This window comes from Neofelis nebulosa, chromosome 8 (assembly GCF_028018385.1).
Source record: "Neofelis nebulosa isolate mNeoNeb1 chromosome 8, mNeoNeb1.pri, whole genome shotgun sequence".
In the NCBI taxonomy this organism is placed as follows: Eukaryota; Metazoa; Chordata; class Mammalia; order Carnivora; family Felidae; genus Neofelis; species Neofelis nebulosa.
Genome location: NC_080789.1, coordinates 59,472,957 through 59,497,312, shown reverse-complemented (window position 1 = coordinate 59,497,312; position 24,356 = coordinate 59,472,957). Strand labels below are relative to the sequence as shown.

General features: G+C 47.0%; 3 protein-coding genes and 1 long non-coding RNA gene across 9 annotated transcripts; 2 read left to right on the top strand and 2 right to left on the bottom strand.

The window, feature by feature from the left end:
* Positions 1–209: 209 nt before the first annotated feature.
* LOC131519385 (uncharacterized) lies at positions 210–5,814 on the top strand. Its single transcript, XR_009265610.1, has 2 exons — positions 210–295; positions 3,531–5,814. It is a non-coding gene; the product is annotated as an uncharacterized LOC131519385 (long non-coding RNA).
* On the bottom strand, positions 970–4,144 carry CNPY2 (canopy FGF signaling regulator 2). The gene is made up of 6 exons (XM_058742384.1): positions 4,010–4,144; positions 3,294–3,406; positions 3,026–3,141; positions 1,754–1,957; positions 1,499–1,595; positions 970–1,132 (listed from the first exon to the last, which is right to left on the bottom strand). Exons 2-6 carry the CDS (start codon positions 3,379–3,381, stop codon positions 1,089–1,091), a joined length of 549 nt encoding a protein of 182 aa, XP_058598367.1. The 5' UTR covers positions 3,382–3,406; positions 4,010–4,144; the 3' UTR covers positions 970–1,088.
* PAN2 (poly(A) specific ribonuclease subunit PAN2) lies at positions 4,964–18,496 on the bottom strand. 5 transcript variants are annotated; one of them, XM_058742364.1, is made up of 26 exons: positions 18,367–18,496; positions 17,325–17,720; positions 14,482–14,651; positions 14,248–14,368; positions 14,008–14,085; positions 13,357–13,624; positions 12,660–13,002; positions 12,139–12,235; positions 11,191–11,310; positions 10,855–10,974; positions 10,457–10,585; positions 10,130–10,329; positions 9,873–10,018; positions 9,642–9,748; positions 9,354–9,452; positions 9,163–9,236; positions 8,911–9,058; positions 8,469–8,612; positions 8,278–8,337; positions 7,960–8,050; positions 7,205–7,362; positions 6,962–7,105; positions 6,650–6,829; positions 6,429–6,522; positions 5,956–6,153; positions 4,964–5,614 (listed from the first exon to the last, which is right to left on the bottom strand). In XM_058742364.1, the coding sequence occupies exons 2-26, from the start codon at positions 17,604–17,606 to the stop codon at positions 5,580–5,582; spliced, it is 3,606 nt and encodes a 1,201-aa protein (XP_058598347.1). In that variant the 5' UTR covers positions 17,607–17,720; positions 18,367–18,496; the 3' UTR covers positions 4,964–5,579. The 5 variants fall into 5 exon arrangements, with proteins under 5 accessions (XP_058598347.1, XP_058598346.1, XP_058598348.1 ...); XM_058742363.1 differs by having other exon boundaries at positions 4,965–5,614; positions 9,873–10,021; XM_058742365.1 differs by having other exon boundaries at positions 4,965–5,614; positions 9,885–10,021.
* Positions 18,497–18,664: 168 nt separating this feature from the next.
* Positions 18,665–24,007, top strand: IL23A (interleukin 23 subunit alpha). Of its 2 annotated transcripts, none has more exons than XM_058742381.1 (4): positions 18,665–19,074; positions 22,684–22,785; positions 23,291–23,437; positions 23,542–24,007. In XM_058742381.1, the coding sequence occupies exons 1-4, from the start codon at positions 18,799–18,801 to the stop codon at positions 23,701–23,703; spliced, it is 687 nt and encodes a 228-aa protein (XP_058598364.1). In that variant the 5' UTR covers positions 18,665–18,798; the 3' UTR covers positions 23,704–24,007. The 2 variants fall into 2 exon arrangements, with proteins under 2 accessions (XP_058598364.1, XP_058598365.1); XM_058742382.1 differs by lacking the exon at positions 18,665–19,074 and adding an exon at positions 20,613–22,225.
* The last annotated feature ends 349 nt before the right edge of the window (positions 24,008–24,356 follow it).

The window sequence follows — 24,356 nt, the reverse complement described above, 5'->3', positions numbered from 1 at the left end:
GATCATATTGACAGTACGGAACATTAGCCTCTTGATCCAATTTTGCCACTAAATACAGACCTTCAGGACCTGTGGTATCTCTAGGCCTCAGTTTCTTCATCTGTAAAATGGGCAGAGATGAACGATATGACCTCCAAGTTCCCTTTAGATTCTAAAATGCTTAATTTAAAAAGTCTTCAAAATGTTTATTCAGTTATTCTTTCCCTGAGGTATTCCTGGGATAGAAGTGTTCCATTCCAAACCCTGAGATAGACATACCTCTGGATCAAGGTGTTTAAGAAGCTCCTCAAAGAAGGTATCCTTTAGGTTTCCATCCCTATGCCCCAGTACAGAATCTCTACACATAGAAAGTGGGGACAGACTTACAGTCCAGACTGACAGATGGAGATGAAAAAGGTATGCTTTAGTGCTACAGGTTCAAATCTAAAAGCTTAGACCAGCAAGCAAGGGCCTTCATTAAATAACATCCCTTACCTCATCTCTCCCTATCTTATAAAGCCCTTACTTTTCAGATGAGTTGACCCCATCTGTTTCCACTTCCTGTCTGCTATTGCTGATCCCTCCATCTGGAAGGGCAGGGAGGGAAGAATAATGCATATCCATGATTTCCTTCAAGACCAAGCTGTCTTAAACTTTATGTTTCATCAGTATAAATACAAGTCATTTTTAGAATCCCACACTACCATACACTTACCTATGTTCCCTTGCTTATTCACAGAGGTTCCTCTTCTCTCCACAATTAGACTCTAAACACATGGTATTGAGTAGGCACCAAATAAATGCTTATCTAGTTTTGAGTCCAGCAGGAATCTCAGATGGCAAAAGAATGAAAGCCTCAGGCTCCTCCTACCTTCATGCTACACCATTTCCAAAGCACTTCCTTCCCTTTTCTTTCCTGTCTGGAATCCCCTATCTGCAAGCTTAATGTAAGGGTTGATTCTGGATATGAAAAGACAACACAGTTCATACTTTTGGTTTCACAATTTTTCAGTTCATTTCAATAAAAACATAATATAAAAGGCATTGCCACCCTCTTCCCCTCCTGGGGGTGATCCATCAAGCCTGTCAGTCTGGGCCGCTCCAGTGGTTCATAGCTCATCATGCGATATGTGCAGGGCATGGTCACATAGATCTGCAAATAGCACATAAAAGTTTGAAGGAAAATGCCACTCTCATACTGATATATGTCACTATCAAGAAAATGCCCCAAACCAAACTGGCACACACACCAACCACCATTTTTTAGAGCATATCCTTTTAGATGACAAAACATTCCCACTATCCTTTCACTAGGATCTCAGGTGAGGGAGCCACAAATTCTGAAAGCTGACAGGAAGAGAATAGAGAGGAACAACCCAAGTCTCTAAGTCATAGGTAATGGAAGTTAATTCTTGAGCTGTTATCAGAGGATGGGGGATAGGAGGTAGAGGAACATGCTAAGGAATGTGCCAGGTTCCAACGGGCTGTGAGGACAGGCAGTAAAGTGGGAGTAGTTTACCTGTTCGCTTACTACAAAGTTTGTCTTTAACATTGTCAGCCTCTCGGGAAAAGAATTCAATGAGTTCATCCTCATATTCCTCCACAATGCTCTCACACTGTCAACCCAAGGGAGAAATGAATGAGAGAGGGCAGCAAGAAGAGGCCTTTTGCCTCCACCTCCAGAGAGGAGAAGGACATTAACATAGCTTTCCGCTTGGGCTGTCCAATAACTCCCCTAATTTTCAAAAACCAGCTACCCATTCCCAAAGCTCACCGCAAACTTGAGAGTGCCACTGATGTCTGAATCAATTCGGATGCCCTGTAGGTCCAGTTCATTGGATTCTCCATTCCGGCCCACTACACGTACGTAGTTCTTGCGGTGGGTGGAAGGGTCAATTTGTTCCCCATACTCCTTCATCCGGTCACATACCTCCTCTAGCAGCTCTGTGAGGTGGGCCTCTGATCGAGCATAAGGCACCTAGAAATGTCCTCAGCCTTGGTTCATATTCTTCCACCTCTGCACATTAGTAATTTATATCCTTACTCTTCCTTCCAAATCTAGTTCAACTAACTTATTCGAAAAAGCCCTCCCTAATTAAAAACAGTACAGCTTATTCGTATGGTTCCAAAGTGCTTTCAAATATATGATCTTATTTTACCTCATTTCACATTTCTAAGAAATAAAACAGGTGTCATTACCTCCAAATTATAGATAAACAGAGACCTCTTTGATAAATCCTAGTTAACTATGTGTTCCTTTCCTTTGAACTCCCTTAATTCTTATGGGTGTAAGCTAATGATTTTATTTATTTGTATTAAATGAGATTAATACCTGTCCTCAATAGGAGCATAAGAGAGGTAGTGTAGGCTTTGAGGATAATAATTATAAAGCATCTCACAAACATCATAACCTTAACTTTTCTTTGTATACTCTCCACTAGATATAGCTTTGCGTATATGTTATGTTTTCTACTCAAGTATAAATTTCCTACATACAGGGATATGGCCTTCTTTTTCTCTTTTGTACGTATATAATCATGCCATAGTGAAAACATGAGTGGGGCGCCTGGGTGGCTCAGTCGGTTAAGCGGCCGATTTCAGCTCAGGTCACTATCTCGCGGTCCGTGAGTTCGAGCCCCGCGTCGGGCTCTGTGCTGACAGCTCGGAGCCTGGAGCCTGTTTCAGATTCTGTGTCTCCCTCTCTCTGACCCTCCCCCATTCGTGCTCTGTCTCTCTCTGTCTCAAAAATAAATAAACGTTAAAAAAAAAAAACTATAAAAAAACATGAGTGACATGAATTACGGATGTGGAGGAGGGGGCTGATCAGGGTTCCCTGTCTACTAATAACTACAGCAGAAATAATATTAAGGTTTGGAGCCAGGAAGCACATAGGGTATAAGCCTCCAGCCTCTTACAAATGTGATAGCCCAATATTTTAGATACCTTTCTGGGTCAATATCTATTAAACCAAGGTCCTTCTTAATCAGTTGAGTTCTCATTCAAATTCAGAGTGAGCTACTTTATTTGGGGGAACAGTAACAGTTACCTCCACCACTGACTGGCTGCCATCTGGATTGATTCGGAAAGAGCCCATCTGAATGGTCTTCTTGGGATCCACCTGGGCGATTTCCCACTCTAGTTCATCCACCAGAGCCCTGCAAGCTGGTGTGAGGGGAGAGGAAGGAGGAAGAAGGGGAGAAAGGAAATCAACCCAGGGATTTCCATTCATTCTTCTCCCAGACCCTGTATCTCATGCTCTCCCAAGGCTCTGTCTTCCCCACCCTCCTTCCTCTCATTTCTCTTTGTGCTCTTACCTCCACAATGTAGATCCTGGCTCCTCCGAGCCCAGGCAGTTCCCAGCAGGGCCCCCAGAAGCAGGGCCAGCCAACCCCAGCCTTTCATCTTTAGAGTAATGGGGTTGCTCCACCTGAGTTAAGGGTGGTATAGAGCATAGGTGTGAGGATTCGGCTCCATTACCCCCACCCCGAATCCTACATTACCCCCACCCCACCCTACAAAGGCCTCAGTGTGACTCTGGCTCTACTTTTCAGGAAATCGCCAGGACACAAAGGAGCTCCTCTGTTCCAGCGCTTGAGGACCCGGATTCCACCCCCAACCTTCCCCCCCCCCCCCCCCGCGGTGAGTGAGAGCGCGAGCGAGGGACTTGGGGCTCAGTCCCAGACACTACGTCGACAGGTGAGGCCCCAGATGTTGGTACTTAAGCGTTGGCTGCCTAGGGCTCACAGGGCTATGTGGCAGCTGCGGAACGGAGGTTGGCGATTAAGTGAGGACGAAGGCACAGAGAAGCTGCCGTTAAGGCAAGCAGCTGATTCAGGCCAGGAGGCAGAAAGGTGGTGGGCAGAAGAACACTCTATACCTGGGGCCTATTTGGACCCACCACCTTCGATTACTGCATCCCCACCTCCAGCCTATAGCTTTCCCGTGCGGACCAGCCCCCTTTCTGAGGACGCCGCCATTGCCTTCGCTCCAGTCCATTCCAGACCCTCAGTGTCACTCGCATCCGTCCCACCTCTGCTCCCAGGGCCGCCGCCGTGGCCCAGGCGCTCGAAGACGGCCGGACTCTCACTTTACTCCCGACCGTAGCACCTGGCTGCGGGGGAGCGAGGCTGTCCAGGCTTCTCCAGAGCGCTCCGCCACTTTCCAGGCAAGGGTGACCCAGCGACTGCCTGACCCAGCTCCCCGCACTCTAAGCGGCCGTCTACGCACGGCTCCGAAGCGCTGCCGTGCGAGCCCTACACCGGAGACCGACCCCAAACCCGCCCCTCCAAACTCTCGCGCGAACAGGCAGCTCCGGAGCGGCTTCCAAGCTGCGAGGACCCCGGTGGATCGCAGAAGGACCCAGACTTGCGTGGCGAGCAGCTCCACGTGACCACCAGGGGTCAGCCGAAGAATAGGAGTGGCCTGAAGCAAGGACAGAGCCGGTTGGCGTAAGGACGCGGTCAGAGGCACGTGGGTGTGCCAGTCTAGGTGGGCTAGGACCTTCCAAAAGAAAGGTACCCTGCTAGCCTGTGAGAAGCCCTGGTTTCAATACCCCGCAAACTACATCTCCCAGGAAGCACCGCAGCACTTCACAGATCCTGTTAGTAGCTACAAGTCTTTAGATAACCTAAGACCTGCAGTTTGTCAGTTTCCCCAACTTTCCTTTTCCGAGGAAACCATACTGTGCATCTTACAAGAATCTGGTCTTAAGGTAGTAGGCAGCCATAGCAAAGAGCTAAAAATAACTGTCCAGCAAAGACATAACTATATTCCTCCAATAACCTTAACTTTGGACTCCAGAGCTTCACCTTCATTTCTAGGTGGAAATTTGAACGCTTGTTTTTTTCCAGTTGTTATAGAAAGCCAACACAAAGAAAGGAGAGGAGAGCTTAAGTCAGAGCATCCCACACTTGCAGGTCTCTAGTGACACAGATGACAAGCCAGTAATACTTTTTTTTTATTTTATAAAACATGCATTTTAAAACAAAACTTTAAAAAATAACAAAACTTGGGACAGGAGAGTGGATGGAAGACAGATGCTTCTCAGCTGTCAGCAGGAGTGAAGACAGCAGTCAAGCTGTGTCTAGGACCCAAAGGCCCTTTTGGCAATGATGGTGTTGGCAACACTGGTTTGCTAGGGCCACCAGTATTCGATGTCCTGGTCCATCCAGGCATCTCTCAAGCAGTCAGAGACTTGAGCTCTCTTGAGCTATTGTTGTATCCTATCACTAACCAGGACTTCAGTCCTTAGCCAACTAGGAACTGAGAGTACTGGTTCCGTACTGGTTCCAGGAGCGTTTTTTTGCCTGGATATTAATTACCCAGGATATTTATTGAGAATATCAATTTCTTTCCATTTGGGTCAATTCTAGACTCTGTTTCTGGCCCGCTATTTTGCAAAGAATGAAAAAGGAATCTGGCACCTCTTCCCTTTACAGCAACTCTGCTGCATTCCAGTTCTATTAATAGCACCATCTGTAGACCCTGAGCAGGTCCAATTCTGGAAGCGGGCGAGGACTAGCCAACTTGGGAAGCCATCTCCCAGTTCTGGGGCACAGAACACTGAAGGGAGAGGAGTAGTTCACTGGGAGAGGATGAGGTCAGAGCGCCAACACTGAGGAGAAGACAGCTGCATCTGTCAGAGACAAAATCAAGAGCATTGACTCTTAAGGTGAGTGGAGAAAAAGTGCCTGGAATACTTCTTATGAAGGAAAAGAGGGCAAACCTGCCCCAAACATTTTAGAATTAGGCAGGAGGAGGTTAGGATCAGTGCAGACTTTCAAGAATACAATCTATTTCACTGAATGTTGGGAGGATTAAATGCTTTGTAAACCACTGAGTGCTTTACACATGTAAGGTAGAGTTGGTACAATTGTTAACATCACCATCATCATTATTATTATCATGAGTATAATCTTCACATATGCAATCAAAACCCACCCTGTCCACTTTCCCTTGTCCCATCCCAGGCCTTACTCTTGGGACTCGTCTGACCCTCAGGCTCAGGAACCTTCCAGTCCATCTTTCGGCCCTTCTCATAAAGACCCTTGAGCACTTTGTGGAAGGATTCAGGCTCCGTGCCATTTTTGCTTAGCTCCAGATACTTTCGGTAGAGCTGAAGGGCTGTACGGGCATCCTCAATACTGTCATGGGTTTCCCCTTGAATCTTCAGGTCTGAGGGAATTAGAGGTGGAATAGTTTGGAACCTAGCAAAGGAAGGTAAGAATACGTCCCATACTCACATCCCCTACTCCCAGTAACCAATAAAAAAAAACGTGACTACCCGTAAGGGAAAAAGCCAAACACCATTCCTAGTGCAGCGGGATACTGAAGTTACTTAAATCCATTCATAACTCTCACCACTAAGGGTCCTCCCTACTCCCCTCATTCCAACACTTTTTCCTGCTCTTAATGAGCACCATAAGGGCCTACAAGGTACACCAACTCACCTAGGAAGTACCAAGCAAGGAACCGCAGGGAAATCATTCGTTTTCGGGGCATGTGAAAGAGATAGACAGTGTCAAGGACTTGGTCCTTGGGCACCTGGCAGAGATAAAAGAGTGGGAGACTGAGGGTAGGTGATCCATAACTTCTCATTCTCCAAAAGCACAATGTATACCCTAAAGGGCCCATATTCAAAGGAAACTCTTAAAAACAGCCCTGCCCGAACCATGAGGTTGATGACCCGGAAGTCCTTCTGCAGACCATGACCCACAAACTTGACTCCAATGTCTATAAGAAAACGAAGCTTTAAGTAGGTAGACTTGAGAGTTGTGAGGTGCTTAGAGGAAATCTTGGCATCTAGGTCTCCTGGCTTAATCCCCGAGTACTGAGTCAAGTAATCCACCACCTAGGCATAGAGAAAAGGAGAAGTTGCTCACGAAGTGAGGTGCAGAGTCTCTCCCTGCTACTCTTCCCTGGGTTCTAGAGCACTCTACATAAGCACAAGGTCTGTCTCACTTGTACCTCCATATCCTAGTACCTGCTCCTGGGTAGAGATGTAGTCATCAATGAAGGGGATACCCTCATTGGGTCCCTGGCCTCGAACACAAGTAATCCTTGCTACTGACATCTGGCTTGGTTTGATGGTAGACTTGGTGCCATCACTGCGTAACTCTGCTTCCTCCTACAGGAGAAGAGTTGATAAGGAAATCAGAGAATAGCTTGCGATGCCTAATATCTCCAGAGTTCTGTGCCAACACCACACCCTTTTGGTCTTGGTTACCTCATTAAGAGTGACAAACTCAGCATCCAGGCCCACCAGGTCCCCAACCTGCGGCATCTCATTCAGCATCAGTGGAATAAAGGTAGTATGTGTTTTTCGCTGCTTCCGTGCTAGTGAGGCTTCAGCCAGCAGGACACTTGCCTCAATAGGGTTCTTGACTGGAAGGGAAAATCCAGAAGACAGATGGCTAGTGATAAGGAAGTAACCAGGGGAGGGAAACCCAGGATGGCTGACCAGAGACTGGGTCTACACTGTGATCTCTCAATAATCAAAGCATGTGAATAAGAAGATTGTGTCTGCTGAACAGACAGATGGAATAGGTCAAATCAGAAAACTACTAAGAAATATGCTAAGAGAAACAAAAAAGCAGAGAGGAAAGAATAAGACTTTGACTTTTTTGGACTTTAGCTTAGAAAATCCAGAAAAACAAAGTTACAGGGAAACTATGGGTTTAAAGGCACCAAAAAGGGACCTAATAAGAAGTCCATCTGCAAAAGAAGAAAGTTTCACTTGGGAAGAATGATTAGACTCAAAATCAAAACCTTAGCCCTTTTGATCAGATTCCCCCCATCACCTCTTCCCCTCTACACCCTCAGGATCTCCAGGTTCTGAATTTAGAGCCTGATGAAACAGGAATCTCTTTAGTATCACCCCTGGAAATAATAACACTGGCTACCTATCCTAATCTTAACAAGATCTCTTCCAAAAGACCAATCTAAGCTGCTACACCCTTCTGTCTACTCTGTACCACTTACTGTTCAGGTTGTATTTGGAATTAAGATTCCTTTTGACGTAATAAAGGATAGCAGGCACTTTCCAATTCATGTCAAACTGCACAGCTTCATGCTATAAAAGAAAAAGCACTTCATGGTCTATATATAGATGCCCCTTTTTCCTTTTTCCCAAGCCAGAGAGAAGACAGAACTCAGGTGCTATTTTTAGTTCTGCTAACACTTTTTATTCTTGAGGACCCCTCCCTCCCTCCTGAATCTGCCTGGCATTCTGGAGCACTGAGGATGAGAATTCTAGGAAAAGGGGAGATGAAAGGGGGAATGGAATGTGTTACAACTAACCTTATCAATAGGTTCAATAAGAAAGTCATTGAAGAGATACCACTGCTGGTGGGTAACACCCTGTGGAAATACAGAAAAAGATGATAAAGTGATAGCTGGACCACTCTGACTCAGACTCAAGATAAGGACAGACCTGGGACTCCATTGTGGCTACTACCAGGGGTGTCCCTGCCTTGTAGTATCTCACTCACCTCCTTGCGCTGGTGGTAGGTCTCTCCAACTTTGATGTGAGCCACCAGGCTGCCCCCTGTGCGTGAGTCCAGGATGTGTACCACAGTAGCCATCAGGTCATACACAAAGACACCATGCTCCTCCTCTGCCCTGGCTGGGCCCCACTGTGAGGGGGGTACCCAGGCTGCTAAGCTAAGTTTAAGGATGGGGAAGGAAGGGGAATGGGGATAGAGGATAGGGAGTTTGGGGGACGGGGATGGGGGACCAGGGTGGGTTATCTCCATCCTAGCCCATCTATGACTCAATACTGAACTGAGTCACTCTGGAAAAGCCCACAACTGGTAAATAACTTGGCTTTATTCCCTTCCTTTTCCCTATACTAAGTTCCATCTTCCCCTTGCCCTGCTTCTGCCCCAACCTTCTCTCCCTTATTCCCCCTTCTCTTCCCAGTTGTTCAACAACCTGTATCTCATCCCCATCAGTCCAATTGCAAACATCCAGCCCTTTATTCTTGGTCATCTTCATGCGAATGGAGAAAGGAAGCCAGACATTCTTCAACTCCTCAATGGAGGAACACATCAGCACGCCCTCTGGACTCCCTAGTTCCTTCCTATCAGGATAAGAGAATTAGAAATTAATTCTGAGATCTAGCCAGTGACCAGAGGAGCCACTGGGTAGCTCAATCCTTTGACTAACCCCCCAGACAGTACCTACCAATCAGCCAAAGCAAACTCTTTATTCTTAGAGATTTCCCCACCATGCTTTTTTATTGCCATCTTGAAGGCAACCTGAACACAAAGGAAAAAATATCTGATTGCCCAGGAACATTAATCATATATTGAGCAGAGAAGGGAGAGAAAATTAAGAAGTACACCTAAAACCCTGCTTCCAGACCTGGTCCTTACCTCAGCCTGCATTCTCCAGAAATCAGCTTCTTTCAAGCTGTTCACCTCACAGTTGATAACAAGAATATCTGGCAGATGGCGGATGTTGCGGGTCTGAATCTGAGAGGAAAAAACAAACAAGGAATGGCAATGAGCCTATGGGAAAGAAACCTGGATGGGAACAGTAAAACCTGGACCTGCATTTTCAAACTGAGGTTCCTCCCACTCCCTATAGATCCGTGGATGGTGGTGCTGACATAGCTAGTCCCAGATGAAACCACACCAAGTCCCCAAAATGGGAGGACTCACCGTGGGCTGGTACTTCTCACAGTTGTCGCACCAGGCCTGTGTATTCTGCTCCAGGCAGATGCTTCGCTTCAGCACCTGAGCAAAGTCACAGTTCTTCCCGGTTTTATCTGAGGGGAAACTGGATGCTTCACTCTAGGTTCTCCCTTCTGCCCATTATTAGCCTCCCAACACCCTCTCCTTGATGTTATGGGACACGTGAGGGAGCCTTCCCAACCCAGCTGCAGGGTATACCACTGTTGCTACCCTCGGGGTAGGAGAGCGTGAAGAGCAGGGTGGAAGAGGCTCGCACGGTCTCACTGCCGCAGCGGCAGAGGCTGCAATTCTCCATCTCACAGCTGAACAGCTGCCCAATGACAGAGTCCCCCGATGAACAAAAGCTGCTAAGGGCAGGGAAGGCAATACATGCACATGGAGACAGTTAGGACACCTTCTAAGTCACAGAGGGGACTGTCATGGTGGCTTTAAATACTCATGTTCCGATTTCATACCTGCCTCCAGCACCTCGATAAGCCTGGGGTACTTCTAGCTCCTGCATATCCTGATGCAGTTGAGTGAGAATGAAGCGATTCCACCTCTGAATAAGCCTGGCCAGATTGCCTTTGCCTGAAGCCTCATCTGAGTCAGCCAGGATCAGACCAAGGGCCGAGGCCTCAGGAATGGTGCGGAATGCCCGAAGAAAATTACTGCCCTGGAATCCAGGAAGTGTGTTGGTAGAATGGGGCAATTTTCTCTTTTGTGGCCATTTGCACAGCAGTGTCCCTGCCTACTGTCTACCTCCCTTCCCCTTTTATTGTCCCAGGTCTCCAGACACTGACCTGACAAGGGTCACCTCGAGAAAGATCCAACATGTGGAAGAGGAAACCCAGCTCACATGCCAGACAGAACTCCTTCTGGCAAAGATGGTTCTGGATAAGACAGCGAACGGGCTCCAGAAAATAGAGCACCTGGCGGGGGGAAGAGCAGGAGAATTGATACAGGCAACTAGTATGGAGAAGAGAGATGCGATGGTTAAGAGAGCCGATAAAGAATACAAATCAGGAGTCTACTGAAGAATGGAGCACACAGAAGAGACTTGAAGGCTGTGAAGCAAGAAAGAATGGTAGCGGAGGCCATGGCAAAGTGGGCTTGGTTGGAGAGACCTGGAAAAAGAGCAGGGAGTATGGGGACACAAAGAAAGGCAGTAGCCATGTGCAGGTTGCAGGAATATCCTTACCTGGATCATGCAGTTACAGTAGGCATTGGGGATGTGGGGCTCTAATCCAGCAAACAGGGTCTTATTGTAGTGTTTGAAGTCAAAGTCCTCCAGCCCTAGCTTGGAGTATTTGATGGTTACCTGAGGCAGAAATAGTCTGAGCAAAATGAACGTATCCTCAGAGTCCCCTAAATCCTTTGCAGTGGTCATAACCTTTCCCAAAACCTCCCTCCTGAGTCCAGGTGGTAGATGAAGGCTTCTCAACTGAGTCCTTCGATCCTTTCTAGTATGACCCCCTTTTCCCAGGGAACCTTTCCCCACATCCCACAGGACTCCTTCCTTGGTAACCCCCAGCACCTTGCGGTATTTCTTAGAGACCATGTGGAGATGTAGCTCCTCTTCCCGCCCTATCGGTGACTCAGTGACCTGGCTGAAGCTGTCAAATTCACTGTCTGACTCCTTGAGTCGATAAGGAATCTAGAATTTTTAAAAAGAGGTAATTTTGTTGGATGTCTTAATTATCTTTGGTTTCCCCCCACCTTTATCCCAACACTGAATCTTCTACTTTCTTGAAGTTTCAGCATCCACCGCGTCCTTTTTATTCCCACTGCCATCACCCTACCATACCACAGCTCGACAATTGTGATGGCTTCCACGCGTGGCTCCACACACACTCTGTTCGGCATCCCGCTACCAAACAAACTCTCCCAAAATGCCTATTTCAGTGTGTCACTTCTCTCCCTAAACACTGGTATTAAGGCTTCACAACCGGGTCCTTTCCAACCTCAATGTCTTACTATTTCCCAGTACTCACCACCACTCCAGCCAGACTGGTCCAATCACAGTCCCGGTCAGACACACCTTTTGCAGTTATGCTTCTTGAGACCTTTGCTAACACTGATCTCTCATCTTGAATATGCTTCCATGTTACTTTCTATTTACCTATTTTTAACCAGCTCAATATCCACCTTTTTCAGTATGTCTTCCTTGACCACTCTGGCCCGGAGTAACATTTCCCCTCCAAACAGCCCTGGCAGTGAATGCTTATAACATTCCTTTAGCATTTAACAATAGAACAAATAATTTGTTACAGACAGGTCTTATCTTCACTAACCAAATACTAAACTTCTTAATAGCAAAGACTCTATCTTCTATTCTGAATTCTCCCTAACACCTACCATGGTACCTCAAAAATCCTTTACTGACCAACTAAAAGCAAAAAATGCTGAGAACTAGTAAAGAAACAAGACAGGAGAAATCCCAGAGGGCTGGGCTGGGGGCTGACCCTTTCTCCTCTGAACATACCTGATTGCGCAGCCTGGTACGGGGGTTGGGTGCATAGCCAATGAAGCCCACCTTCTTCATGGTGCGTAGAATCTCTGCATCCACAGGGGGTGCTCGCCTATAATGTAGTACAGTTCTAGGGCTTGAAGTTTGTGGTGTCTGCCTATCTAATCCCCAACCCCCAAGGAGCCAGAAAAGAAGAAAGTACTGAAGGCACACAAAAATCAGGAAAGGAGAGGGGCGCCTGGGTGGCGCAGTCGGTTAAGCGTCCGACTTCAGCCAGGTCACGATCTCGCGGTCCGTGAGTTCGAGCCCCGTGTCAGGCTCTGGGCTGATGGCTCGGAGCCTGGAGCCTGTTTCCGATTCTGTGTCTCCCTCTCTCTCTGCCCCTCCCCCGTTCATGCTCTGCCTCTCTCTGTCCCAAAAATAAATTAAAAAAAAAAAAAAAAATCAGGAAAGGAGACTACTACAGGGCTTACAGAGAAGCCTAGTATCTTGGCCCTTTCCCCCTCCCTCCTTTTGACCCAGATGTAAGGTACAACCTGGGAGCTGGAGCGGAGTTGGCAGCAGGCCAGTCAGAGAGAAGCGTGTCAGTGGTGAGCGGGACAGGGATGAGGGAAAGAGGCAGCAGGTCCTGGCTCCAGTCTAGAGGAGGCAGTGAGTCCACGAGACAGGGCAAAGCAAACTCCGTCTCACGGGAGTAAGGGTTGAAGGAAGGCTCAGGGGAATCAGTCCAGAGGTGTACACAGCCCTCAGAATCCCCAAAGGCCAGGGCCTGCTTGCTGGCTGATACGTCAAATGTCATTAGCAGAGGCCCCACAGGATTCACATGAAAGATGTCTGCTGGGTTGGCCAGGCCTGTGGGCTCACAAAACTGGCACTGCCCTAGAAGAGAGGAGGAAGCATTATGACACTCCTTTTCCCTCGTATCAGGGAAAGATGGGGCCTAAATTCATGCCTAGAGATACAAATATACCATCTGATGCCTTCTCATAAACCACAGGCAGTTTTGTTACCCAGTAAAGTTGTTCTGCCTGCTCCACCTTTATCTTTTTCTGTGTTCTTCACACTCAGGGAGAAAATAAAAGCACTAATCTCTGACCAAACCTAAGTGAGACCCTGATAGCCCACCGGAAGTTACTATTTCCTCCAACAAAGAGGTTCCTAGGAGTATACTCCTAGTGTCTACTTCTCCTTCGGTCATCAACCCCTCCTACCCCTTCCTACAGTCCTTCCTACCTGACTGGGAGATGATAGCAAGTCGAGAAGTATATGTAGGGATGAAGCGCAAGAAGGCAGGATCCACATGTACTTGAAGTGGTGTGATGGCACGCATCATGCGCAGATCATACACCTTGAGGAAACGGTCACAGGCCAGGCCAGTGAGGCGGCTGGAGAAGCCACAGGCGGCCAGCAGGTTGCCATGCACATCAAAATCTGACAGACTTCCTGAGAAAGCATCAAACTCATGCTCCACCTTAAAAGAACGGAGGTCTCGCAGAGAAACCTGAAGAAGAGATAACTCAGTTATCTGCCAACACTGTTATCAGGAAAAGTACCCACCACCTACCTAATCCTGTGAGGCCCCTGCCAAAAGAACTAAGGCTCTAGGATATGGGCAATTAAAGCACAGAACAGGCAAAAAGAGAGGCCAAGAGCTGGAAAGGACTCCAAAGAGAACTCTTGTTTACTCTCTTGCCTCAAAGGTATCTAGTTACAATAGAAGGCATCAGCCTGAAAGACAATCTAGTATAACGTGGCTGAGTAGGAACTCGGGTCACTCCTCCTGTGCCTCCAACTATAGCCCCAGAATTGAGGGAAAGAAAGAGCTCAAGCACATGTCTGATGAAACAGGGCCATGTGGTAGGAGGAAACATGGAACCGAGCCACCTTGCCAGATGTGTGGCCACAGAAGAAGAAGCGATTTGTCTGTCTCATGATGGTGACTCCAGGCGTCTCGACTGCATACTGGGGGACAAAGCAGAAAAACCAGTGAGAATAATTCTTCCCACAGACCAAAGGAACAGAAAGACTGCACATACATCTTAGGCATGTTCCCAGTCTGGGCATATCCCTGACCCCCCAAAAACCTCAGGTCCTGCCTGGGTCTTTCTTTCCCCAGTCTTATACCTTCTGAGTCTCCTGGACAGTATTAAGGTCAATTTCCAATATGTGGTTCTGCAGCCCACCAACAAGCAGAGTGCTGTTGTCAGTCAGTAGGAGACTGTGCATATCCTCACTCTCATCCAGCCTGTAGGGGAAAGGAAAGGCTAAGGGACCAAGGTCTCAAAAGTTTTCAATCCTTTAGACTTCCCATTTTAGGAGGCACTCTCTTTCCCAGTCCAGAGCTGAGAAGCCACTTACAGGTAATCAAATATAATGAGGCCCCCACGGGCCATATACTTGAGGTTGTTCTTGGTGAGAAATAGGATACCATTTTCCAGGCTCTGGATCTGTCGAATGTCGTCACTGCCATTGACCTGAAAGGATGAGTAACGCTCCAAGGCGGGGCCAAAAAATGAAGTGGCATGGCCCTGTGGGGGACAAAAAAGATGAGACACACCCTGAGTGGAGGGGCAGGGCCACCCCAGATACAGGTCAGGGACTGGAGACATTGCTCAACTTTTCTCCATTCTTGCTTGGCCTTTCTGGCTAACAGCAACTAAGGCATATGGCTAGGGACCAATCTAAGTGACAAAGGCATTGATAATAAATACTATCTTATGTTTAATGCTTCACAAAGTACTTTTGTAAACTCTACCTCATTTTGCCCTCACAATGACCTTGCTGAATAGATAATGGTTCAGTTGGTTAGAACAGTTTCGGGTCAGGGATGTGAGCCCGATCCTCCACTGGCCAGCTGGTTTTCTTATGTTCCATATTCAAGTCTTAATCTCTACCAGCCACCATCTGGGAAATGTGCACTGTGGATCACAGGCTGGAATAGAGAGAATGTGAAACTCGTTCCCCCCTTGGCTCCTAGGACATCATTCACTACTGGTTTCGCTCCTCTTACCTCATACCTCCTCTTTATGTGCTTCCCTTCAGACCACTCTTGAACCATGGCTATTCCCAGTCCACTATTTTCTCACTAGTCATTTTAGGTAATCTCATCCTCTCTCAAGGTTTTAACCATCAGTCTTCTAACTGATGGATCCTAACTCCCTCCTCTAGCCCAGACCACTGCCTCAAGCTTCACACTTACATATCCAAATATCTACTAAACATCTCTCTTTAGATATTCCACGAAAACCCAAACTCATTACATTCTAAATTAAATTTGTCATTTTACCTCATTTCAATTCTTCTTCTAACTGTATTCTTTATGGAACCATGATCTATCCAAAGGACTAAGTCACTGGTAGTAACTTGTCTTGTTTACTTCCTAAGTATTTCCCAAATCTGTTCTACATGTCTACAGTGCTTCATTCAGGCTTTCATATTCTATGTGAACTGCCACAATAACCTACAATCTAAGCCGATCCCACTGAGTCCTGCCATGTTCCCCCTTAAATGAAACTCTATACTGCTACTTCAGCATTCTAAGATGCAAACCTAACCTTATCATTCTGGATAAAAACTGTCACTGGTGTGAAAGATCAAGTCCAAGCTCTTTTAACACAGCATATGAGGTTTTCTAGAATGTTCTCCCCCCAGATATCTGCATGGCTTCCTCTCTCCCTTCTAGACGACTTAGAATGGACATCCTGGTCTGTATCCAAGTCTCTACTCAAATGTGACATTATCAGAGAGACTTTCCCTGACCAATTATCTAAAACAGCAACACCTCCCACCCTTCATTACCTTAACCCCCTTACTCCACTTTATTTTCCTTAAGGATACTAAACACCTAATATATTATAAATGTATTTTTGTTGCCTTTTTAAATGCTTATTCCCAATCTAGACCATAGAGCAAGGTGTGGCACCTAACAGGTGCTCAAAAAACACTAGTTGAATGAAGTAATGTCTAACTTTTCAGACTTATCTTCCAGAGCAGTAAACCCTAATTGCTTGTAGTTCCTGTAATCTGTAATCACACTGTATGGTATCTTGGAAATCTTTATCCTGTTGCTTTTGCCAAGACAGCATTTTCCCCTCTTCTTCACCTGACTCCTACTCACCTCTCAAGAACTCACTTCAGGTGTCACTTCCTTCCGGAGGGCCTCTAACCCTTCTGCACCCAGTAAATATTTTTACACTGGCACTTAGTAGTTTATATCTTAAACTCATAATTAGTTTATATCTTAAATTCATAATTAATAAGTAAAACAGTTTAGTTTCTTCTAAAGTACCATGAAGTTATCTGTTTATATGTATATGTATATATATATATATATTTTTTTTTCCTCATTGTTCTGTAAATTCCTTGAGGGCAAGAATTATGTTTTATTGTTTTATTCCCTGGGCCTACCATAGCAGTAGACCCTACCTACTGAAATGAATGTATTATCAAAAAAGTACATTCTTTCTAATGAAAAAAGCACAATTCATGCCCTATGGAAGGAAAATTAATAAACCAAGAATGTTATTTCTTACAAAATCTTTGAGCTCTCTAGCATACTGGCAATATAGATACACATTAAAAAACATTAATATTGGGGTGCTTGAATGGCTCAATCAGTTGAGCATCTGACTTGATTTTGGCTCAGGTCATGATCCCAGGGTTGTGGGATCAAGCCCATGTCAGGCTCTGTGCTGAGCATGGAGACTGCTTAAGATCTCTCTCCCTCTGCCCCTCTCACCTGCTTATGCGCTCTAAAATAAAAATAAAAAAGAGTTAACACTGATAACTGCTCTCAGAGAGATTAAAATCAGCCAAAGAAGACAGAATGATTCCATGTAAGATATGCAGAAACATGTGTTAAACATTCTACAGTTATAAAAATGGAAACAGAAGAAAGGCATTAGAGATTGGATTTGGACACTACAGACTGATGGGTACAGTTATCAAGGTTAATCAAAGCTTAGAATGGGCAAATTGTGGTAGAAATGGGATGACTTCTGAAAAAGAACACGTATGTAACTTCTTCCTGGATCATATGGCTCCTTCCACTCCCTTCCTCCAGATTTGACTTAGAGACCTAACTAACTCTCACCACCTCAACTCAGTTCTGGCTCCCAGTAAAGCAGCTGCCCTTGGGCTAAAACCAGATAAAATACCTCCAACATCTCCTTTCAGCCCTTACAAAGGGGTACAGTTCTTACCCCGTGGCTTCCCACCCACAGCATCTCCTCGTGCAAGTCAAAGTGGGAGACGGAGACAGGCACACCCACTTCAGCCACCACACTGTGCAATTCAGAGTAGACACCTTCCATTATGTGCACTGACTCCTGGACAGGAAGAGCCTCCAAGGCCACCCCCTCCGGATCCAGCTCCACATTCTGTAGCAGACTTGGGTTCAGGTGGGCATCCAGGACAGGGTCCAGGGCAGAATGCATGGCCGGGGCATACTCTGCCAGTCCAGGGTCCAGACCCTCGAAGTTCATGACGACGATGGCAGATTAGACCCGTGTCACACCCTCCCTTGCAACGGCCCTTTAAGATGTCTGACCCAGCCTTCAGCAGGATAGCACCAGTGGGCCTAGAATGGACATCCTGGCCTGTAAAGGGAAAGAGGTAGCTGAGTCAGTGATAGGTAGGCCCAGGTACTTGTATTTAGTGTGTTCTAGATTATATGTGCAGAAGGGAAATGAGGCAGGGAGATGTGAGAATGCCAGGCAGGAGATGAAGCAGGCAGGAAGGGGATGCGCAGTAGGGTAGAGGCGGAAGTGTTGTCCCTTTTTCTCCTCTAGGCCCTCTGTACTCCCCACCACCCCACTATCTAACCTAAAACATGACTTCCTTTTCATCTCCCTTCAGGCCTGCCCACTTGCCTGGTTCACCCCAGAACCATCAGTGAAAAGAGCAGCGACTGTGGGACAGGAGTTAAGGAAAGGGGCTAAAATGCTTGTTTCCCAAAATTAAGGATTGGGGGAGGGGGGGGGAGTGGGAGGTGAGAATAAGAAGTCGTTTCCCAGAATCCCCTGCAATGTTACCCAGGATTCTCCAGGGAAAAATAATAATGTCCAGCTACCCACAATTGGGGCGGGAATGGGGGGACATGATGAACATGGCTAGTTACCCACAATTCTCTAGGGGAACCAGAGAAATCAATTACCCAGAATTCTCCCCCGGCGGAGGGGAGGGGAGGGCTTAGGGCAGGGGTCAGATGTGTTCTTGGGATGCTTATGGGGATTGGGTCATTACCAAGATTTCTCCATGGCGGATATTTTGGAGCGCGTGGAATTAAAACGAGTAGGGGGAGAGCAAGCGCCGTCAGCTCCGCGGGAAATTCCAGTTTCCCCAATTCTCCCCCGCGCCTGAAGCTCAACCAAACACTACCGCGGAAAGGACGGCGGGCTCCCAGTCAGAGCTTCCAATCAGGAAGGGTTTGGAGCTCACCTAAGCCAATCAGAAGGAGCCAGGTACAGACGGCTCCGCGAGAAGACGCGTGACGCGGGTATTGGGCAAAAATAAGGTTACGGGCCGCCAATGGGGACAAACGGTGTCAGATACTGGCCGCATTTGGTGTCGTGAAACGTAACTCCTCTTTTAAGCTTTCTTTGAATAAAACTGGAGAAGTCGCTTGGAAACCGAACTTTAATGCTCCCTGTAACTTTAGAAGTTCTAGAATAAGGGATGCCCAAGGTAAAGCACTGGGAATCGATTGCTGGGTATTCCCAGCCTATTCCGGTCCACCCCCTCCACCTGCGGTGCTCTTGTGAGCTACTCCGCCACCTCTCACCCTGTTGCCCCCGAAACTCGCCGGCATTTCCTATCATTTCCAGGCATGGGAGAGAAAAAAGGAAGCGGGAGCCACGTTCCAAACACGGCCCAACTAGCTGCCTCTTCTACGATTCTGTAGGCATCCATCTGAAACTCCCATCTGTGATTATCTACTCCCCAGATGCTCCGGTAATAGTCCCGTGGAGCGAGACCCCTCAGCTATCAAATTCCCCTAGCTTTTGAAACTCGACGTTATCCCTCAGAAGGGGATGAGCACGGCAAATGGGGACATTTGCTTACCCCCAAACTCTTACAGATTTAGCGTCAACAGTTATTTTTAGCGATTCTTGGGGTCTAATTGTTTTGGAATGGGGCCAGGTTGCGAGATGTCACCAGGGCAATTTAGCTCAGTTTCTAACGGCCACACAGAGGGCCTTTTTGATGGAAGGAATTTCTCACGGAGGATACAGTGTTAAAGCATTTCTCTCTGTCTCAGTAAAGCCTGCTGAATAACACTGTAATAAAAGGACTCCAGAATTTAGACTTGCAGGGGTCCTAGAGTCCACCAGAAGTCATAGACGGAGAGAAAAACACCGTAACTCAGTGGGTCTCTCAAATTGATCTGACTTCACAGGTCCCTAGATTTAAAATCCTGGGAAAAGATGGGTGCTGAGAGACTAGACAGTTTGTAAACTTTAAGAAATTTCCATATTGAGGTTGAGAAAGACTTCACAGACCTATGAGAATTACTGGGCCTGAGATACCTGGGCTAAATCAGCTACTTTATAAAGATAGTTTGTGTCCTGTCCAATATAATGGAATGATTGAGAAAGCAGGATCTGGGATGCCTGGGTGGCTCAGTTGGTTAAGTGTCATCGGGCTTCCACTCAGGTCATGATCTCCCTGTTGGTAAGTTCAAGCCCCGTGTTTGGCTCTGTGCTGACAGCTCTGAGCCTGGGGTCTGCTTCAGCTTCTGTGTCTCCCTCTCTCTCTGCCCCTCTCCCCCCTCTAAAAAATAAACATTTAAAAAATAAAATAAAATAAAAGACAGAAAGAGAGAAAGCAGGATCTGAAGCCAGATTTTCTGTCCTGGAATTCTGGCCATTCAGTTCTGTGATCTTGGGTAAATTACTTAGCTCTGTTTCCTCATCTGTAGTATAGGGATAATAACAACTCACAACCAACTCACTGGGTTGTTGTGAGAATTAAATGGGTTAATACATAAAAAGTGCTTAGACCAAGTACTTGGCATAAAGTGAGAGTTGGATATATGTTAGCCATCATTATTAACTATGTAAGGGAATTTCAACTGGATTTGGAGTCTGGGCATCCAACTGGAAAGGCCTGCTTAGGAGTGTCTTGTGAATGTGATTTGCATAACGGTTGAGGCCCTGTTGACGTCAAGGGGTCACTGCAGTTCCAGGTCAGATCTAGTCCTGGAAGTAGTTCCTGCCACAGAACAGTCCCACAATCACCCCACCAACCTTGCTTCCTACCCAACTCTCGAAGCACCAGGAAGTGAAACAAAGCAGCAGAGCCCCGTGCCTCCAACTCACCCTTGTCTCTCTCATCCCATCCCCCAACACTCCACTTCCTTCTTCTTTTACCTTTCATCTCCTATCCTTTAGGCCCCCAGAATGAGGCCAGAGATGGAAAAGCACAACAGACATTAAACACAAGTGAGGTGAGCTCCCCTCCTTCCTTCTTCCATTTGTGTACACGATATGTAGAGAGAGGCAAACCATTTCCCACTCAGACTGAGATAAGATAACCTATCCGATGCTGGAAACATTTTATCCAAAGGTAGATTTACCACAGAGTCATAATATTTGAATCAAAAGTTTCACTGGGAAGTTTTGAATAGTTCTAAGGGAAGGGAGGCCTCTATCAAGGGTAAGTTTCTCAGAGAAGAAGAGTCAACCTCTTGGGAAGTCTTTAAGGACCATCTGTGTGGTCAGCCATGTCCTCATTCTGACGTCCAAATTGTTCTGGGACCCTCCACTGGGGTTGGGGCAGTCCCAGATTTGGACCACCCCCCCACTCCCACGCCCAACCTCACAGTCTCAGCTGTCTCACTGAATGTTGCATCAGGGAGAGTGATGAAATCAGTGTCAGCGGATTTTACCCATGGATGCAACAGGCTGAAGGACTGGTCAGGGTCATTGACACAGTGCACCTTCAACTCCCCAGAATTCCTGGACTTCCTAGCTGTGGGGTAGGGACTGGGTGCTGGAATATCTAAATTTGACATGTAGTCCTTGCTTAAACTTGTATCCCAAAAGAACCACCACCTGAACCCCACAGATCCTATGAAACATTGAGCCACTAAGGTTGAGGAATTAGATGATTCTTAGCAGCAAATCTCTCCCTCCAAGAACCCTTATAGCCTCCACAGTGAGGCCTGAAGTGGGAGCAGTAATAGTTTATACGTCATTATATGGCTTCCTAGTTCACAAAGTGCCTTCGCATCCATTCTTTCCCAGTGAAAATAATTGTTGCCAAGGGAGAAAAAAGAAGCCCCCTTGTTCTTAGATAGAGGGCCCCAAAGGGGAACCAAACTTCATTCCAAACTGAATGGAATCTTGCTATCCTATTGGGAAATAAAATGAATGGTTGCATTTTGGCTTTTCCTCAGGCAGGAAAAGGTAAGGAAGTTAGGTGGGGGGTGTGGAGGGAATTAAGCTTTGAGACGCCAAAAAGTGAGGGAAAGATTGAACAGGAAGAAACTTGAGACTAGATTCATTTAAATATTCATTCCTCCCACCCCCACCCCCTCTACAGCCATTTCGATTCATGGAGAGCATTACACATATGCCCCATCCCAGGCCTCCAGCCACAGCAACCACACGTCTCATTTCCCTTGGAACTGAGGCTGCATACCTGGGCTCTCCACAGAGGGGGATGATGCAGGGAGGGGAATCCCACCTGCTGTGAGTCACCTGCTAGTATAAAGGGCGGGCCTTACAATGCAAGGACCTTAAAAAGAGACTCAGACAAGGGGAGAAAAACAGCAGGAAGCAGCTCAGAAACTCAGTGAACAACAGAAGGAAGCAACAAAGAACGCAGAGCATCAGGCTCAGAGCAAAGGGAAGTGGGCAGAGATTCCACAGGGACTGGTGTGAGGCACAGAGCCAGCCAGATTTGAGAAGCAGGCGACAAGATGCTGGGGAGCAGCAGGGCTATGCTGCTGCTGCTGCTGCTCCTGCTGCCACCGCTGCCCTGGACTGCTCAGACCCGGGCTGTGCCTGAAGGCAGTAGCCCTGCCTGGGCTCTGGGCCAGCAGCTCTCACAGAAGCTCTGCACGCTGGCCTGGAGTGCACATCCTCCAACGGGACATGTGGTAAGTAGCAGGCTCTGGCACCAAACGGGAGCCTGTCCAAGGTCTCCAAGGCTGCAGAGGAAGACTCTGGCTTTGGATGGAAGCTGGAGGGTTGAAGGTCCTCAAAGAGTGGACCTTAAAGAGGACAGGGAGGGGCGCCTGGGTGGCTCAGTCGGTTGAGCGTCCGACTTCAGCTCAGGTCACAATCTCACGGTTCGTGAGTTCGAGCCCCGCGTCAGGCTCTGGGCTGATGGCTCAGAGCCTGGAGCCTGCTTCCGATTCTGTGTCTCCCTCTCTCTCTGCCCCTCCCCCATTCATGCTGTCTCAAAAATAAATAAACATTAAAAAAAATTAAAAAAAAAAAAAAAAAAGAGGACAGGGAGTGGGGTTCCTAGGAGAGTCATGGGCCTGGGGTACTGGTGGAGTTTGAAAGTGCTTCTCTTATCTCTTCACTCTTCCCACCCCTTCCTCCATTCCAGGACCTACCAAGAGAACAGGGGGATGATGAGACTACAGATGACGTCCCCCACATCCAGTGTGGGGATGGCTGTGATCCCCAAGGACTCAGAGACAACAGTCAGGTAGTAAGATGAGGCTGGACTACAAGGAAGAGGGACTGGGACATTGTTGGGTACCATGGTGAATTAGTAAAAGTTGTATCTGTCCTTGTCCATTCGGCTTGTTATAACAAATACCATAGATTGGGTGACTTATAAACATCAAAAATTTACTTCTCACTGTTCTGGAGTCTGGAAGTTGGATATCAGGGTGCCAGTATGGTCAGGTAAGGGCCCTCTTCCAGGTTGCAGACTTCTCATTGTTACCTTTATATGGCAGAAGGGCCTTGGGAGTTCATGGGTCTCTTTTAGAAGTTCCTGAAGGCTCCACCCTCATGACATCATCACCTTGTGAAGGCCCTACCTCCTGATACAATCACACTGGAGGGTTAGGATTCAACATACGGATTTTGTGAGGACACAAACATTCAGACCATGGCAGTGTCTAAGAATGGCAAAGAACCGGGTGGGTCTTTGGTAATGGAATAGGAGGGTATTGGTTAGCTCTCACTGCTTTCTTTTCCCCCAGTTCTGCTTACAAAGGATCCACCAGGGCCTGGTTTTTTATGAGAAGCTGCTGGGCTCAGACATTTTCACAGGGGAGCCCTCTCTACTCCCTGATAGCCCAGTGGGCCAGCTTCACGCCTCCCTCCTGGGCCTTAGGCAACTCTTACAGGTATGAACAAGGGGCCTGAAGAATGGGGGCTTGCAGGTATCAGAGACAGGAACTTGAAGGTAAAGGTTCTAGAGTCTCTCTGATTGTGTCCTATGTCCTTTCAGCCTGACGGTCAACACTGGGAGACTGAGCAAACTCCAAACCCCAGTCCTAACCAGCCATGGCAACGCCTCCTTCTCCGCTTCAAGATCCTCCGCAGCCTTCAGGCCTTTGTGGCTGTAGCTGCCAGGGTCTTTGCCCACGGAGCAGCAACCCTGAGCCCCTAAAGCCAAAAGCTTAAGCATGGCACCCAGATCTCCATGGCTCAGCAGTGCAAAAATGAATCAGCCCAGGAACCTGTGAGCCAACAAGTGAATTAGTCCATTAATTCTAATGGAACTTGCAAATGTTGAAAAATTACCAACACTGACTAATTTATGATACTGACGTGGGACAAAGTTGAGTATTTATTAACTAGAAAGGGAAAACTTGAGATTATTTATCCTCATGGCAGCAGTTTGGGGAGGATTATTTATTATATTTATACTGAATTATGTACTTTTTTCAATAAAGACTTATTTATGTGAATGATTTCTAGGCTTGGTTGGAAAAAAAGCAATATAGGGCTAAAGGACTACAATTTGCATCCTTGTACTCTGCAGGGCTCCAGTGGAGAGGGATATTTCCTCATGAGCCCCTAGTGTATAGATAGAGTAGGTAGGATCTTTTTGGTCTGGATCCCTGTATCGCTAAACAAGCTGAATGGGATTACAAAGGATTGAAATTAAGTTGGGCCCCTAAATGTGGCTCCTTTTACTGCCTGACCTTATTACTCCTTACTTTCTTGGCCAAGAATATATTTGGCCAAAGACAGGAGTCCCAATCACTGCAGGATCAAAAGTCAGAGCTGCTTTGACCAGGAAAGGCATTCCGGGAAGAT